The following is an 18,213-nucleotide window of genomic DNA, read 5'->3' as shown; positions in this document are numbered from 1 at the left end:
CCTATCCTCTATCCATGATAGCACACATGAAGGTCGACATAAAACATATTTCCGAATCAGTCGGGACTTTTTCTGGAAGGGCATGAAGAGCACAATTGCTGATTATGTAGCTGCTTGTCAGATTTGTCAATGAAACAAGGCTGAATTTTTAAGTCCAGCTGGCCTACTGCAACCTCTGCAACTACCGTCTCAAATCTGGTCTGACATTTCAATGGACTTCATTGCTGGCCTTCCCATTTCATTTGGTAAATCTGTGATATTCGTCGTCGTTGATCGGTTTTCAAAATATGGTCACTTCATTGCTTTGGCGCATCCATATACTGCTGCTCAGATCGCTCAATTATTTATGGACAACATTGTCCGATTACACAGAATTCTCACATCCATTATCAGTGATAGGGATGCCATTTTTACCAGTATCTTTTGGAAGGAATTATTCAAATTACAGGGCACCCAATTGGCATTTTCATCTGCATATCATCCACAAACGGATGGACAAATAGAGGTCATCGATCGCATGATTGAAATGTATCTTCGTTGTTTTGTGGGGGACGCACCTAGACTGTGGGTGAAATGACTTTCATGGGCAGAATTTTGCTATAACACATCTTACCACACATCACTGGGAACTATTCCTTTCCGTGTAGTTTATGGCAGAGATCCACCTCATCTGTTACCATATGAACCTGGGGCATCCAAAGTCGTCACTTTGGACCAAACGTTAGCTGAAAGAGACGCTATGCTCATTGAGGTACGTACCCATCTCCAGGAGGCCCAACACTCTATGAAACTCTATTATGATAAGAAGCACCGAGAGGTATCTTATTTCCCTGGAGACTATGTGTGGTTAAAGCTTCAACACTACCACCAGCTATCCCTAACTGTATCCAAGTGCCATAAGCTGTCTCCAAAATATTATGGTCCATTTCAGGTGTTGGACAAAATTGGGCCTGTGGCATACCGCTTGCAGCTACCACCGAAATCAAAGATCCATAATGTATTTCACGTCTCCCAATTGAAGCCCTTCAAGGGTGAGTCGCCCCTACTGCACACTCCACTGCCGCCACTACATGAGGGCCGAGTCCTTTTTATTCCAGTTCAGGTTTTAAAAGTACGCCACATTCAAGGTGATTGGGAAATTCTCGTCCAGTGGGCATATGCCGACCCCAGTGACACCACATGGGAGCCGTTATCAGCATTTCGACTCCTCTATCCTTCCTTTGAGCTTGAGGACATGCAATTTCTCTAGGAGGGGGGGGGGGGGGGTGATGTTATGGACTCTATAGAATCACGAGTTACCAATAGGCGTAGGAATTAATTAATGTGTTTTTCAATTTCCATGTAATTGTTTTTGGTTTGGTTTTTGTCTTTGGTTTGGGTTGGTTTAGCATTTTTTGGTTTGAACCATTGACCCAAGGGGTCTATAGTGTTTTGGACGTCCTCAACCCTATTTAGGGGGACGGCTAGGGTAATGAGAAAGTAGCAATTGAGTCTACTTTAGCTAGAGTAAATTAGATAAACAGGCTGAGAGCTCCTTCAAGTTCTCTCCCGTTTTTCCCCCATTCCTTTCCAAAATTCTCTTTCCGAAATTCAATCTTCATCATTCCATCATTCTATCTCAATGTAAAGCAAGGTAATGGAAGGAAGAGAAGAGAGGAGGGTGACAAGATCCATGGCTCGTGACAATCCTAACATTTTTTCACACCACCGCACATCGTGAGATCATGAAGAATTATGTTGCTGGAGATCACGGGAAGGTGTATCTTGCTGGTGGAGAACGCTTGGATATTGTCAGTATTGGTAATATCAGTTTGAGGATGTCAAATGGGTTAGTGTGGAAAATTCACAAGGTGAGACATGTACCAAAACTGATGCATAATCTGATCTCAGTAGGTTAGCTTGATGATGAAGTCATAATGTGACTTTTAATGGTGCTACCTGGAAAGTCAGAAAGGGATCCATGCTTGTTGCATGGGGAGTTAAAATTGGTACTCTTTACATCACTTCCAGTTGTAGAGACACAGTTACGGTTGTTGATGCCGTTACTGATTCTCACTTATGCCATTATAGGCTTGATCACATGAGTGAGAAGGGAATGAAAGTGCTTCAATCCAAAGGGAAGCTACCAGGGTAGAAAACTGTAAACAAACATTTGTGTGAAGGCTGTAATTTTGGCAAGCAGAAGAGGGTTAGCTTTTTTAAGGCCAAAAAAGCAACAAAAGACAACAAAATTGGATTTGGTACACACTGATGTGTGGGGGCTTTCAGCTGTTACTTCCCTTGGTGGTTCTAACTACTATGTGACATTTATTGATGATACAAGCAGAAAGATATGGGTTAATTTCCTGAAAAAAAATTTGATGTCTTTGATAGCTTCAAGAGATGGAGAGCAATGGTTGAGAATGAGACAGATTTGAAGGTAAAGTGCCTACAATCAGATAATGGGGGAGAATACATAGATGATGATTTCAAGCTGTACTATGCCGATAATGGAATCAAGATGAAGAAGACCATTCCTGGAAAACCTCAACACAATGGTTTGGCTGAGAGCTATTCACACTACTGCCTATTTGATCAACAAAAGTCCGTCAATGCCATTGGATCGCAAAATACCAGAAGAGGTCTGGAGCGGCAAAGAGGTAAAATTTTCTTTCTTGCAATTTTTTTTCTTTGTTTCTTATATTCATATTGATTATGCTACTAGAAATTAACTCGATGCTAAATCTAAGATATGGTTCTTTATTGCATATAGTGGTACTGAGTTTGATTATCGGTTTTGGGATGACCAAAGTTTTAAGGTTATCAAGAGCAAGGATGTGATCTTCAATGAAGTTGCCTTGTTTAAAGATTGGTTGAGAACAGAGTCTAAGAGCACAAGTGATGAAGCCAAGAAGTCTTGTTGAATTTATGGAACAGTGAAATACTTCATTGGCATCAATAACTTGTTGTAATCAGAGTACATGAACCTCTATTTATAATAGAGGAAGGTAGTAGAGTCCAATTACAATAAAACTACCCCTACCCTTGTCCCAATTACACCCAAACTGTAACACTTAAGGTAAGTCCTAACACAATTAGGTAACTCAATATTGATAAAAGACAAATATAACTTAAACTAAAACTCTTTTGGTTGTGAACCTAAGATAAAGATACTTTTGTGAGTCCTTCTTGATCTTCCAACTGATGTGATAAGGATGTTAGCTCTTGGTAATCATTGTTAGTCCTACTTCTTATGGGCTTGGGCCCATCATGTGGGCCTTTCTTGGTCATGTGGCCCATTATATAATAATCTTACATATGTGGGCATTCCTTGGTCATTTGGGCTTGATCTTATCTTCCAACACTCCCCCTCAAGCTGGGGGTGAGATAACAACATGAACTCATAGCTTGCTGCAAATGATATATAAAATATTTTTGTATAAAATGGCACATCTTCCAATATGCCTTCATCTTTCAAAATTCCCCCTCACGCTATTGCATCCTTCCATGAGGCCCTGCAGCATTATAAGTGAGATTAAAAATCACTTCTAGCCGGTATGCCATTGCTTCTTACTTCAGTCTTAATGCTAGATGTAGGGCACACTCCATTGCTATCGGTAGTGTGTCTATCGGCATTGCTTTGAAGTAGATGTTAGGTTCTTCCCTTCAAATGGATCGAGTCACCCTTCTTTCCTCTCTTCCCTCCATGGATGATCTTGACGTTGGAAGAGAACCCTTGTTTCTTGAATGAGTAATGGTGGAACTCAATTTAGAATGAAGGAGCTCTGGAGGAAGCTCAACCTTGGACCTCAAAGGGAGAATCCGACCTTGACCTCTGAGGGAGAATTAGACCTGTAAAATATAATTTTCTCAATACTTGCCTCTCTTTTCCTTCATGTCCCCCTAAATAGGGTTGAGGACGAAAATACAAAGATGACCCATTAGGTCAAGTGGTTCACGCCACATTATACTGAACCAACCCAAAGTAAACCAAACCAATTAAAGTAAACCAAACCGAATTGAAATTACATGAAAAGTAAATTGACATAATTTAATTCCTATGCCTATGGATAACTCGTGATGCTATGGAGTCCATAACATCACCCCCCTTGGAGAAAAAGCTTGTCCTCAAGCTCAAAGTATGGGTAGAGGGTGCGAAATGCCGCTAATGGCTCCCATGTCGTGTCACTGGGGTCAGCATCTGCCCATTGCACTAAGATCTCCCAATCACCCTGAATTCGGCGAGTTTGTAATACCTGTGCCGGGGTAGAAAGGACATGTCCCTCATGGTGTGGTGGCAACGGGGTGTTCAGCAAAGGCGAATCACCGTGGAAGGCCTTTAATTGTGAGACATGAAAGACGTTGTAAATTCTGGCCTCTGGTGGTAGCTGCAATCTAAAGGCCACTGTCCCAATGCGGTCCATCACCTGAAAGGGACCATAATATTTTGGAGAGAGCTTGTGACGTTTGGAGGGTGTCAACGACAGCTGCCTGTAGTGTTGGAGACACAACCAAACATAATCTCCAGGAGAAAAGAAGACTTCCCGGTGCTTCTTGTCATAATATTGTTTCATAGAATGTTGTGCCTTCTGTAGATGAGTGCGCACCTCAATGATGAATGTGTCTCTTTTAGCTAATACTTGGTCCAAAGTGGCGACATAGAGGCCCCTGGTTCATAGGCTAAAAGACGGGGAGGTTCTCTACCATATACCACCTTGAATGGGGTTGTGCCGAGTGCGCTGTGGTAGGAGGTGTTGTGACAGAACTCAGCCCAGGCGAGCCACTTAACCCACCTCTTAGGTGAGTCCCCCACGAAATAGCGGAGAAAGATTTCAATGGTTCTGTTGACGACCTCTATCTGACCATCAATCTGTGGATGGTGTGCTAAAGAAAAGGCTAACGTGGTGCCTTGTAACTTGAAGAGTTCTTTCCAGAAGGTACTTGTAAAGATTGCATCCCTATCACTGGTAATTGAATTAGGCAGTCCATGTAATCGTACAATGTTATCTATAAAAAGTTGAGCGACTTGAGAAGCAGTGTAAGGATGTGCCAAAGGAATGAAATGCCCATATTTAGAGAAACGATCCACCACTACAAGGATAACAGATTTACCCGACGAAGAGGGAAGTCCATCTATGAAGTCCATCTATGAAGTCCATAGAAATATCAGACCAGACCTGTGATGGAAGCTGAAGTGGTTGGAGCATCCCCGCTGGACTTAATGTTTCAGCTTTATTCCGTTGACAAGTCTGACAAGCCGCCACATAATCAGCTATACTGAGCTTCATGCCCCTCCAATAAAACTCCCTACTGAACCGGAAATATGTTTTCTGTCAGCCCTCATGTGTACTGTCATGGAAGGAGGCCAAAATGCTGTTAATCAGAGAGGATGTGTGGTGTAGAAAAATTCTGTTTTTGTAGAGGACGAGATTGTCCTGAACCGTCCAATGTGGTGCCGCTGTGCCCTGCTGGATATCTTGGCATAAGGAGATAATATCCGGGTACTATTGTGCCTCTTCCTGTATAGAATCCAACAAGAGTGCTCTGGGCTGACTAATGGCATGTAATTGCGGCTCTGGAACAACCCGGCGAGATAAGGCATCAGCCCCTACATTCAAACTTCCCGGTTTGTACTCGACAGAAAAGTCCAACCCCATAAGCTTACTTAACCAATGCTGTTGTGGTGAAGTAGTGAGACGCTGCTCAAGAAGATACTTGAGGCTGCAATGATCAGTGCGAATAAAAAAAGAACGTCCCCAAAGATACTGTATAGCTTTTGCCAATCCAATTAATTCCCTTTCATAAGCTGCCAACTTGTGGTGGTGTTGGCCCAGTTGACGGCTGAAATAAGCAATCGGGTGGCCATGTTGGTGCAACACTGCACCAATTCCCCCCCCCCCCCCCCCCCCCCCCCCCCCCCCCCCCCCCCCCGCAACATCACATTCCACTACAAAAGACTCCTCAAAGTCGGGGAACTGCAAAAATGGGGCTGATGATAAGGCGTCCCCCCCCCCTGGAAGCATCACATTCCACTACAAAAGACTCCTCAAAGTCGGGGAGCTGCAAAAATGGGGCTGATGATAAGGCGTCTTTCAATTGCTGAAAGGAATGAGCTGCTGTCTCTGACCAGGTAAAAACATTTTTCTTGAGGAGATTGTTGAGTGGAGCTGCAAGCTGGCCATAGCTACGAATAAATTTTCTATAATATCTAGCTAGGCCCAAAAATCCTCTTAAGGCTATAATAGATGTAGGAATAGGCCAATCTGTGACCGCTTGTATCATACTCTGGTCTACCTTCACCCCTGATGCTGAAATAACGTGGCCCAAATATGCCACTTTTGATGTGCCCATAGAACATTTTGACCGATTTAAAACCAAATGATGTGAACGTATAAGAGAAAATACTTGGTGAAGGTGCTGAAGATGTTCTTCCCAGCTGTTGCTATAGACCAAAATATCATCGAAAAAGACCAATACATATTTTCTCAAGAGAGGGGAAAATACCTCATTCATGAGGGCCTGGAAGGTGGAAGGCGCAGTTGACAGACCAAATGGCATTACGAGGAATTCAAAATGGCCGTGACGCGTGCGGAACGCTGTTTTCTCCACATTGGATGGATGAACTTGGATTTGATGATAGCTAGATTTCAAATCGAGTTTAGTAAAAATAGTAGCTCCATGTAGCTCATCTAACAGCTCGTCCACCACTGGAATAGGAAATTTATCTTTAATTGTATGGGCATTGAGTTGTCGGTAATCCACACAGAACCTCCATGACTTATCATGCTTGTGGACTAGTAATACCGGTGAAGAAAAAGGAGACCTGCTAGGCTGAATAATACCCTGTGCTAATATCTGCTGGCACTGCCTTTCAATCTCATCCTTTTGTAAGTGAGGGTAATGATACAGACGTACCACTACCGGCTTGGTCCCTGTTTTCAAACGGATACGGTGATCACAGTGCCTAAGTGGCGGTAAGGCAGTAGGGTCTTGAAAGATATCCTCAAATTCTGTAAGTAAGTGAGATAATTTACATGTGTTTGTGGACTGGACTTGGGCAACCTGTAGGGCGCAGGTGAGTGGTGCTTGTGTGCCATGCAATATAATCTGATGGTGGTCCTCTATAAAAGACATGGTCAGAGCTTGGAAATCCCCTAGTATTGGTCCCAACGATTGTAGCCATTTAATACCTAGCTCCAAATTGAATCCTGATAGTGGAATCACCAGAAAATCTGCAACAAATTCATATCCCTCAATATCAAAGTGTGTGGCTGGTGATTTGCCTACACTAGTAAGTTTAGCCCCATTGGCCACTGATACTAAAAGACCATTTTGTTGCTGTACTACTAACCCAAGTTGTTATGCCGCCTGCTGACTGATGAAATTATGTGTACTACCCGAGTCAACTAAAGCCAGTAACTGTAAATGATGTAATTGGGCTTTAACCTATATTGTACTTGCACTGTGTAGACCAGTCATATCATGAAGGGAAATCTCTGGACCTTCTTGGTCAGTTTCCACAATTTCTTCCTCTGGTGGTATTTCTTCTCCATCCTCCCACAGACATATACCGAATAATCGTTTGCAGTGGTGCACAAAGACATACTGTTCATCACAGTTAAAACAGAGGCCCTTGGCCTTTCTCTGGTCCATTTCCTGTCTAGTAAGTTTTTTGAAGTAAGGAGCAGGTAGAGCCGAATTAGAGATGTCTGGGCGTGGGGCTGCATTGTCTCTAAATCTTGGAGGTCCATAGAAAGGGTTTGGCGCAGAGGCATTGTGCCTCCCTCGCCAAGCTGGTTTTCTTACCAGTGACTCCTTTAGAACCCGCTGCTTGTGCTCAATTGCCCTGGCTAAATTCATAGCGTGGTCTAAATTTTTAGGAGCATGTAATTCAACTTCTAAACGCAGAGCTTCTGTCAAACCAGCAGTAAAAATATGAACATACTATGTGTGGCTAACAAACTTGTTTGCTCGGGCTAACCTTTCTTGGAAGGTCTTTTGGTACACCTCTCGTGTTCCAGTTTGTTTGTAATTGATTAATTCGCCCAATGGATTGCTACTAGCAGGAGGACCAAATCTCATCATGCAAGACTATTTAAAAGTTGCCCAATCCTGAACCACTTGGTCATTTCGGAATTGGTGGTACCATAGAAGCGCTTCATCGAGCATGTGGTAGGTGGCCAAATACACTTTCTCATATGCAGGTGTTTTTTTATGGTAAAAGAAACTGATCACACTTGGCTAACCAAATCAAAGGGTCCTTAAACCATCATATGTAGGAAAGTCAAGTTTTAAATAGCTGGGCACAGTGTTTGGTCCTTGAACGGCAATCCCCAGATTGGAATGGTGTTGACGCATTGGTGGTTGTGGGGGAGGTGGTGGGTGGAATGGATGGTGTTCGGCCGGTGGAGAGTAGGCAGCTGGAGGATGGGCTCGTGTATCATGGTCCTCTTGTCGCCGAGGAGAGCTTGGATGGCAGCATCCATTGATTTTATTGCCTCACGCAAATCAGAGGTTGTTTGACGCACCTCTTCCAGGGCATGAGCCTGGTTATCTGTCCTTTGCCTATTATCTTCCACTAACTGTCTCAAATCGTCAGGGGAAGAGGAATCCCCAAGGGTGGACCTGTCTGATACCAAGATGTTAGGTTCTTCCTTGCCATGGATCGAATCACCCTTCTTTCCTCTCTTCCCTCCATGGATGATCTTGACGTTGGAAGAGAACCCTTGTTTCTTGAACGAGTAATGGTGGAACTCAATTTAGAATGAAGGAGCTTTGGAGGAAGCTCAACCTTGGACCTCAAAGGGAGAATCCGACCTTGACCTCTGAGGGAGAATCAGACCTGTAAATTATAATTTTCTCAATACTTGCCTCTCTTTTCCTTCAACGTCCCCCTAAATAGGGTTGAGGACGAAAAGTACAAAGATGACCCATTAGGTCAAGTCGTTCACACCAAATTTAATGAACCAATCCAAAGTAAACCAAACCAATTAAAGTAAACCAAACTGAATTGAAATTACATGAAAAGTAAATTGACATAATTTAATTCCTATGCCTATGGATAACTCGTGATGCTATAGAGTCCATAACAGTCCACCACCGTGTCCCTCCATAGGACAACGACTCACAAGTGGTAGGAGACATAAAAGCCATTAAATGGGGGGGGGGGGGGGGGGGGGGGGGGTGGGGGAGGGATTCGTAGATGTAATCATAAGTTCCTCCGTCATGGACTTCCAACCACAAATAATTTTCATCTTTTTGACGGGGATGAAGTTCCTCCGTCGTGGACTCCCAACCACAAACAATTTTGTTCTTTTTGACGGGGTAAAATAAATGATGACATGAGGCCACCTCTTATTCAATAATAATATCCCCAAAGAGACATAATAGCTGCAACTGAATATAACACGACCATCTTCCAACACATATAACACGAATCAAATAGTAAACTTTGTCAAAGAATCCGTGAAATAATCCGATATAAAAATTTCCTCTTTGATGCACAAGCTTCATCTTTTGTGCTCCCCCTTTCTTGGATATTTTGGTCACATAAACTTATCCACAACATAAGGAATAAAATACCTCTTTCTTGTTCTTCTTCTACTTCTCCCCCTCAAGCTGGGAGGTAATGGCAATAATCCCAACTTGAACCAAATATCATAGATGTAGCAATAATCCCAAATAATAGAGATTTATAAATAAGCCCTCAAACTAGGGAGAAGTGATTTTCCTAATCAACTCAAAAAGTGACGCAAAACAATTGGCATAAATTCGGATTTTTCAATGCAACAGAATACCAACATGACCTTTGATTCTTCCAATTCAAATATATATTTCATTATAGATCAGATTGACATGAATTTTTTTTCTTCTGAAAGTAGACTTAAATAAATTTCATCCAAGTATAACAGATCTTCATAAAATATAATTATCAGAAGATAAATAATCTGATAGGTTTCCGTCTTTGTAATCTGGCCGAACTAAGTTATGTTTCTCCTATTTGTTTAGAATGACCATTGACTCTTCCAAGATCAATATCTCCTTATTAAAAAAACCATACTGAGAATTGGTTGAATAGGTCATAAAATAGCATTACATACCTTTATCTTGATATATAATTATATAAAGTCTCTTTCTTGATAGCTTAAAAAACCTTAGAAGTTGAGGCTTTTAGCTGCCGCTCGAACCTCCTTTTCAATCTGACCTTTGCTGCTTCAAATATCGATTTATTTTTGTACATAACTCAGATAAAAAATGGTTGAATAGGTAAAATAATAGACATATAGATATTTCGTTTGATATATATTTTTGCTTATAAAGTCTAGTTCTTGATAGCAAAAAATACCTTGGAATCTGAAGATTGTTGTTGCTGCTCGAACCTTTTTGTAATCTGACCTTGGCTCATTCAAATATCGATACCTCTCCGTATATAACTCCAATTGGAACAAATCATTCTTGTTTAGAAAGTAGACTCAAATTTCTTTCCGTCAATATAATATTTAAAATATTAAAAACCTCGAATGGAGTTTAAAAATGCAAAGGAAACTATAGGTGTAGGGATTGAAAAAAATAACTACGAACCTAGACCTAGGGTTTAGGGTTTAGAGAAAATGATCATATGAAAGGAGATTGGGAGGGTCTCTACCGTACACTATACACAATGGGGTGTCCTATAAGCAGTGTGGAAAGACGTGTTGTACAAATATTCTGCCCAAGGAATGCAGTCCACCCATCTTTTGGGCCTGTCACCTACCAAGCACCGTAAATACATGGCAATGGTATGGTTAAGTACTTCGGTCTGGCCATCATTTTGAGGGTGATATGCTGAGGAAAAATTCAGTTTGGTACCGTAGAAGTTGAAGAGATCCTACCAGAATTGACTAGTAAAAATAACATCCCGATCACTGACAACAGACTCCAGAATGCCATGTAGACACACAACGTGTGTAAAGAAGACTTGTGCTATTGATGCTGCCGTGTATGGGTGTTCAATCTGTCCACAACCAACAAAATAATAGATTTCCTGAAAGACCTCAGGAGTCCCTCAATAAAACCCATGGATAAGTCGGCCCATACCTGAGTGGGAAGCTGGACCGGTTATAGTACCCCTATTGATGATAAATGCTCCGCTTTATTCCGCTGACACACTTGACAAGCAGCTACATAGGAGGTAATGGAGCTCTTCATACCAGCCCAAATGACATCATGGCGAAGCCGCATGAGTGTCCTCTGAATGCCTTCATGGTAGCTATCATGATAAGAAGATAACACTATAGCAATGAGAGGGGAAGAATGGGCAAATAGATGCGGCGCTTATAGAGAATGAGGGTGTCATGGAGAGTCCAATCGGATGGCATGTTGCCAGCTGTAATTTTCTGACTGAGGTCTTGTAGTTTCAGTGAGCTCCTGTGGGCCTCCTTGATGGTGTCCAAGAGGACTGGCATGGGATGATTGATGGCAGATAATTGTGGTGAGTCTTATGATCTGCGTGACAGAGCATCCACTGCTGTATTCAATCTACCTGCCTTGTGTTCCACCATAAATTCAAAGCCCAATAATTTACTGATCCTTTGTTGTTGAGGTGATGTAGAAATACACTGATCTAGCAAATATTTCAAACTTTAGTGGTCTGTGCGGATAAGAAAATATCGACCCTATAAGTAAGGACGCCAATGGCGGACTGCCTTTGCTAAGCCAATCAGTTCATGGTCATATGCGGGTAACTTGTGTTGATGCGTTGCCAGTTGTCAGCTGAAATAGGCAATGGGATGGTTGAATTGTTGCAGCACTGCTCCGATACCATCTCCTGAAGCATCACATTCAACCATGAAAGGCTCTTCAAAATTAGGCAACTGTAAGACTGGTGTCGTGGCAAGGGCTGTTTTTAACATTTTTGGAAGGCTGTGTTGGCCTCATTATTCCAAACAAATGCTTTGCGACATAGCAGGTTGGACAAGGGTGCTGCTATGCTCGCGTAGTTGGCAATGAACTTTCTGTAATATCCGGCCAAGCCTAAAAAACACCGTAAAGCTGAGACATTGGTTGGTGGAGGCTACTGTGTAATCGCTGTAATTTTTTTTGGGTCCACTGTCACCCCTGACGCTGTAATGATATGCCCCAAATAAACTACTAGTTTTCTCCCAAATGCACACTTGGTCTTCTTTAACTAAAGCCGATGGGCTCGAATCAATTGAAAAACCAATTGTAAGTGTTCTAAGTGTTGAGGCCAAGACTTGCTGAAAATTAGTATGTCATCAAAGAATACTAACACAAATTTGCAGAGAAGGGAATACACTGTCTCAGAGGCGGGAGGCCCTTTGATTCCTGAAAGTTCTCATTATAATCCTCCAACAAATTTTTTATGTTAGTGGCCAAGGGCTGCTGCTGCTGGAGTACATGTAAGTGTGGAGGAATTTCGGTCTTACTACCCTGGAAAGTGTACTTCTTGCCTGCCATCTCAAAGCTCATGGTCAAGGTTGTGAAATCCCACAAAATGGGCCCCAAAGCTTGTAGCCATTTAATTCCAAGAACCATATTGAATCCTGCTAGTGGGATGATCAGAAATTCTGCCTCAAACGGATGACCTTCAATGGAAAACAACACTGCCTTGCTGAACCCATAACTGGGAAAGCCAATCCACGAAAACAATGCAACTATGTGCCCTCGTCAATGACCAACCACTCCTCAGTTTGGTTGACTCTGGCAGTACTCATAATTTCATAAGCTTCAATGCGGCTCAGTAATGGCATTGAGAAAAATTTTAGGTTCTTTTTCTTCCTCCAATAGTTCGGTGTTGTCAGGGACTTCCTCTTCCTCATCCTCTAGTTCTAACCAAAAATATTTCTGGCATTGATATCCAAAGGTATATTTTTCATCACAATGCTAACATAAGCCTCGGGACATTCTGTCTTCCATCTCTGCCCTGTTCAATTTTCTGATGAATGCCGGTTGAGATGGACTTGTCTTGGGAGCTTGAGGAGAACTCGAAGGTACTGAGTTGTGCCATGGTTGTGCTGTGTGTGGGGTGCCTGCAGGTTGTCTTCCTCCCTGCCAAGGAGGTCTGCGTGCTTGGAATTTTTGTTTGGCTTCAAGCGCTCTAGACAAATTCATTGCTCTAGCCAAATCCGTAGGAGCAAGGTGCTCCACTTCCAGACGGAGGGCCTCTGTCAAGATGGTTGTAAACAAGCTAACTTTCTAGTCCACCCTGACTACCTTGCTAGCCCTGGCCAATTTCTCTTGGAAGGCTTTTTGGTACTGTTCAACCGTGCCAATTTGACGTAGCAACACCAAGTCCCCCAGGAGATTGTTTTGAGCCAGAGGCGCAAACCGGATGGAGCATGAATCCTTGAATTCCTACCAATTTAATTTTGGATACTCCAATTCTAATTGGTGGCCCCATAGTTGCACTTCGTCGAGCATGTGGAAGGCGGCCAATCCCACTTTGTCACTGTTAGTAGTTCGTTGGTGAGAAAAACAAAATTCACACCTGTAGAGCCATATCAACGGGTCCTCTGTTCCCTTAAAAATTGGGAATTCCAGTTTGGTGTATCTCGGGATGGTCCCTCCTCCGGGACTCAAATTCCCCCTTGACGCTGGTGGCTCTATACGTCCAAAAAACCGGTACCCTTGCCTGGCCGCAGGGCTCCTTTCCCCATCCCGTGGGTTGGAACTTCTTCCCCAAATTATATCATATAGTCTATTAGATAAATTTTTGATTTGTAATTGTACCTGTTGGGCGAGCCTACTGTCCAGCAATGTGACCAAATGCTCTTCGGATTCCTCTTGCCTTGCTACTGCTCTGGCGTCACTCTATTGTCTCTCAAAGTGCATCATTTCTCTGGTGCTAGCTCTCAACTCAGAGTTGTTGGATGATTCTCCCATATTGACCTGCTCTGATACCATGATGTTGTGGTCTCTGACCATGGATCGAGTGATTCGATGATGGGAGAGGTCTTCTTGTAAATCCAGGACCTTTCTGGTCTACCTATGGTGATGGTTTTTTGAGGAACAACAGAATGGGATGACTAATGTGAGAAAAGAGATGGATTGATGAGAAGGAGGATATCCAGGCTCGTCGAAGGGAGTCTGGACCTTGGGTTCTAGGGGAACTCCGACCCTGGTTCGTTGAAGGAGAACACAAATCCCTTGTAATTTTCTTCTTGTCTTTCATTTCTTCTCGATGGCCTATTAAAGCAAAGGATCAAGCATAGTGTTTAAGATTATTACAATACTTCCCTCGTGGGCTCCCTACTTGACATTCATGAATTTAAAAGAACATAAACTGGCTAAGGTACTTCACTACTCCACTGAGTCACTGACTCGTCTGCATCGTCTCTGGAATATTCTTTCTGCTATCAAGTCCACACAAACCACGTTGCTACGGATCCCTGATCCATCTCCTACTTCCCCTATTGACGCTCCATCGTCTATGTACTCCGGAAATAGGGGTATATCATCCTCCAACTGAGGACACAACATAAATATTAAAGGGGGCTGCACTAGAGGTGGTAGAATGGGTCCGACCCATTAACCCACTAAGCCTTGCATTTGCACCTATTGTAGAGGTCTAAACCACCTAGTGGAAACCTATTGGAAACTTCATGGCAAGCCTAATTGGGCCATGACTAACCCAATTTTTGTTAATGTTGATAAATGGGAAGAAAATGCTCACTCCCAATCCAGAAAAATGACTCTCACTTCTGATGACTATGCCACATTTCGGAAGATGAAGTCTCTAATGGAATATTCACTTCCACCATTATCTACTACTTCTACCACATTGCCTCAGGTATGCTTTCATCCTCTTCCTCCTCTTCCTCTTGGATCATTGAATCTTGGGCCTCCGAACATCTGTCAGGTAACAAACACATGCTTCATTTGTTATCTCCATGTCTTCTGTTATAGACTCGATAGCCGAACGAGTCATCCAAAGGCGTCGCAGTTGAAGTGTTTTATGGAAGTGTTTTGTATTGGAATTAATTTAGCATTCTCAGCAACTACTTCAGAAACTCAGCAGATTCAACATGCTGAGTGTGTAAGTCATGATGGCTATTTTTGTAATTCTGATTGATGCAGCAACTTAGCTCAAATTGTATGTTTCAGCTTTAGGCATGTAAGCCATATAATGGAAACGTATGTAGTTATTTTGGCTCCTCTTCGAGCAGCTTAAGAAGGGCAAATTGAAATGAAAGGCATCAAACATTTTAACCCAGAAACAGAACACGAACAGGGCAGGTTCCCCTCTTGACGAACCAGGTTGCTGTCTCCCTTTACGAGCAGTAGGTTACGGTCTCCCTCAGAGACGGGTTACCCTTCCTTACTTCCATCCCTTCCAAATTCTTCCCTTTTCTCCTTTCCGTCACACATTTCACCCAGATTTCGCCATCATAGGCAGACCTGGACGATTACAGCACACTGGTGCTGTACCTAAGTTGGGCAGAGAGCCTCCTTCCCGTCAGATTACAAGGTCCAAGGTCCGAGATCATATCATCTTCCCCATAAATTTATTACTATTTCTAATGGTACTCAAACCAAGGTACTTGGCAAGGGTTCCTCGTCTCTTAATTCTTCTATCCCTCTTCAAGATGTTTTATTTGTCCCTCAATTTCCTTTAAACATGCTTTCGGTTAGTCAAATAATAAAAAAATTTAATTACCTATCACTTTCTCACCCTCGTCTTCTACATTTCTGGATCTAACTACGAAATGGGTGATTGGTGGCGGCAATTAAAAAGGGGGCTTGTACTATGTTACAATGTGGTACCCACTATGGTGCACGAGATAGTGGGACCCACCATGTGGATGTGGGATACCAAGAAGAGTCCTCACCCAAGCTAGCATGAGTTAAGAAGATAAGAAGCACAAGCTGAAATGAGTTAGAAGACTTGAAGATTAAGTAGGACCCACAAAGATACCACGAGCTGGTAATCTTATCAATATGAGCAGGAAGATCATATGGGACCCACAAGGATAAGGCTACAAGCTGGCCTCCTCCCTTATATTCACGTTATTGAAGAAGAGTTCTAGTTGAACTCATATTAGACTACTAGTAGATTGTGTTATCTTTTCATGATAGACTTATCTTAGAGAGTTAAAGTTGGAATGTAATTAGGAGATTGAGAGGTTAATTGTATAAGGAGTCTATCATTTACTCTAATATAAATAGAGTGTTTTATTTCGGAATTAATCAAGTTACATATCTCCTTCTTGAGTAAATCTCTCTCTCTTTTCTTGGCACACATCTCTCTTTTCTATTTATTCTTCTCACTACTCGAGAGCTCTTCTTCCCTTTTCTTATTTTTCTTTCTCTTTTCTCTTGCTCAGAATATTTGAAAAGGGATCCTAAATTCAACATGCTATCAGAGCATTAAATTTATGATCCCTCGTCAAAAGTATGCTCTAAAGAAGTTATGATCAACACCACTCAAAGAAGGCTCTTTTGTGAAGAAAGATCACAAACAGTGAGACAAGTGCTTAATTTTTTTTACTTCATGTTATAGCTTTCTGAATTTAGAAAATGATTTAAAGATGAGTATGTGAATGCTTTTCATTTTATGATATTTTGGATATGCATGTCTCTCCATCTAGAAGAAGCTATAAAAAAAATTTTGTTGGTTTGGAAATTCTGTTAACCGAGACCAGTCCATGATCAGATTGTTGGAATTTGTTTCATGGGAACAAGAATCCCCTAATATAGAAGATTGTTATTGAGTCTCTTATGAGTGGTATTAGAGAAAAAATCAGAATGATAATTTAGCATCAATGCTAAAGTTCTCCATACATCGAGTGGTTTGAGGAATACTACTTGTTGTTATTGTTAGAATTTTTTTGAAGAAGGGACTATCATGGCTAAAGAGAATATGAATATCAAAAGTGATATACTATGAATTACCACTATACTCATACGTGGGGTATCAAATTTTATGAGTTTGTCCACATCGGTTCGGAGGTTTCTTTTAAAAAAAGACCTACTTGGTCACCTCACCACCCGAGGACCACCTATTTATGAAGATGATATTTGTTTTATAAAAAATGGTTGAAAAATGATAACTAGGTTTAGTTGGGTAATCAACAACATGGAAGAACATGTCTCCAACAATATGATTCATCTTGACACTGCTAAAAAAATTTGGAAAACAAGTGCTAAACTGTACTCTTGCTTGGATACTCTACATAGACCATATGATATTCTCCAAAGGATGTTCAATACTAAAAAAGGAGAAAATATCCATGAGTATTTGGCCTGCTTTAGATGCTTTCTTCAAGAGTGGAAGTTAGCTCAGCCATAGAAAATATCCATAGATATTTCTATCCAAGACAATCAGAAGGAAGCCTTAGTTACTGCTATTTTCCTTGAAAATATTAAACCCTATCTTGAGATTGCCAAGAGTCAACTTCTAAGTGCTTCTGCTGTCCCCAAGTTTGATGATGTCTGTGCAACACTACTCCATATTCTAGACACTTCTTCCTCCACTATTGAAGTATCATCTGCTATGTATTCAGATAATAGAGGACCATCATCTAACAGCAGCTGAGGCCGAGGAAGAGGAGGTAGGATTGGTGCCGACAGAGTGGATGGGAAAGAATGTACTCATTGTAAGAAATTTGGCCACACTATAGATCAATGCTATTACAAGGATTACAAGGCATGCAGTTACTATGTACAATATGGTCATTAAAAAGAAATATGCTATAAAGCCAATGGACAGTTAGAATTGAAAAAGGCTAATCAAGCCTTTGTAAGTGATACAAAAGAAGAACAACCCACAAATTAGCAAGATATAAAATTTTTACTGATGAAGAGTATGAGCTATTTCAGAAAATGAAGACAATGATGGGTTCTTCTCCTAGTTCCTCTACAACTACTACTGCCACTACTGCTTCATGTATGCTATCTGCCTCATCTTCATCCTAGATCATTGGCTCAAGAGCCATCGAGCATCTTATAGGTAACAAAAAATTATTATATTCTCTATCTCCGTGTCTTTCACACAAGTTTGTTACCATAGATGACGGTTCTCAAACCAAAGTCCAAGGGAAATGATCCACTTCTGTCACACCATTACTTCCGCTCACTGATATTCTTTTCGTTCCTACTTTCCATTTGAATCTATTATCTGTTAGTCAATTAACTAAATACTTTAATTGTTGACCAGAGACTTTATGGTTAGAGAGACCAAAAGTAAAAAAAGAAGGGATGATCATCTATTGTACCATTTCAGGGGTGAGTGTCTTC

General features: G+C 41.7%; 1 protein-coding gene across 1 annotated transcript; it reads left to right on the top strand.

The window, feature by feature from the left end:
* The first annotated feature begins 211 nt into the window (after positions 1-211).
* LOC137947667 (uncharacterized) lies at positions 212-1,249 on the top strand. Its single transcript, XM_068793452.1, has 3 exons — positions 212-528; positions 658-751; positions 932-1,249. Exons 1-3 carry the CDS (start codon positions 212-214, stop codon positions 1,247-1,249), a joined length of 729 nt encoding a protein of 242 aa, XP_068649553.1.
* Positions 1,250-18,213: the final 16,964 nt, after the last annotated feature.

The sequence above is a fragment of the Aristolochia californica genome, unplaced genomic scaffold, assembly GCF_029961685.1.
Source record: "Aristolochia californica isolate CCGP_79_NKW_82.1479 unplaced genomic scaffold, dmAriCali1.0.hap1 SCAF_13, whole genome shotgun sequence".
Lineage (NCBI taxonomy): Eukaryota > Viridiplantae > Streptophyta > Magnoliopsida > Piperales > Aristolochiaceae > Aristolochia > Aristolochia californica.
This window is presented reverse-complemented; position numbering and strand designations above follow the sequence as displayed.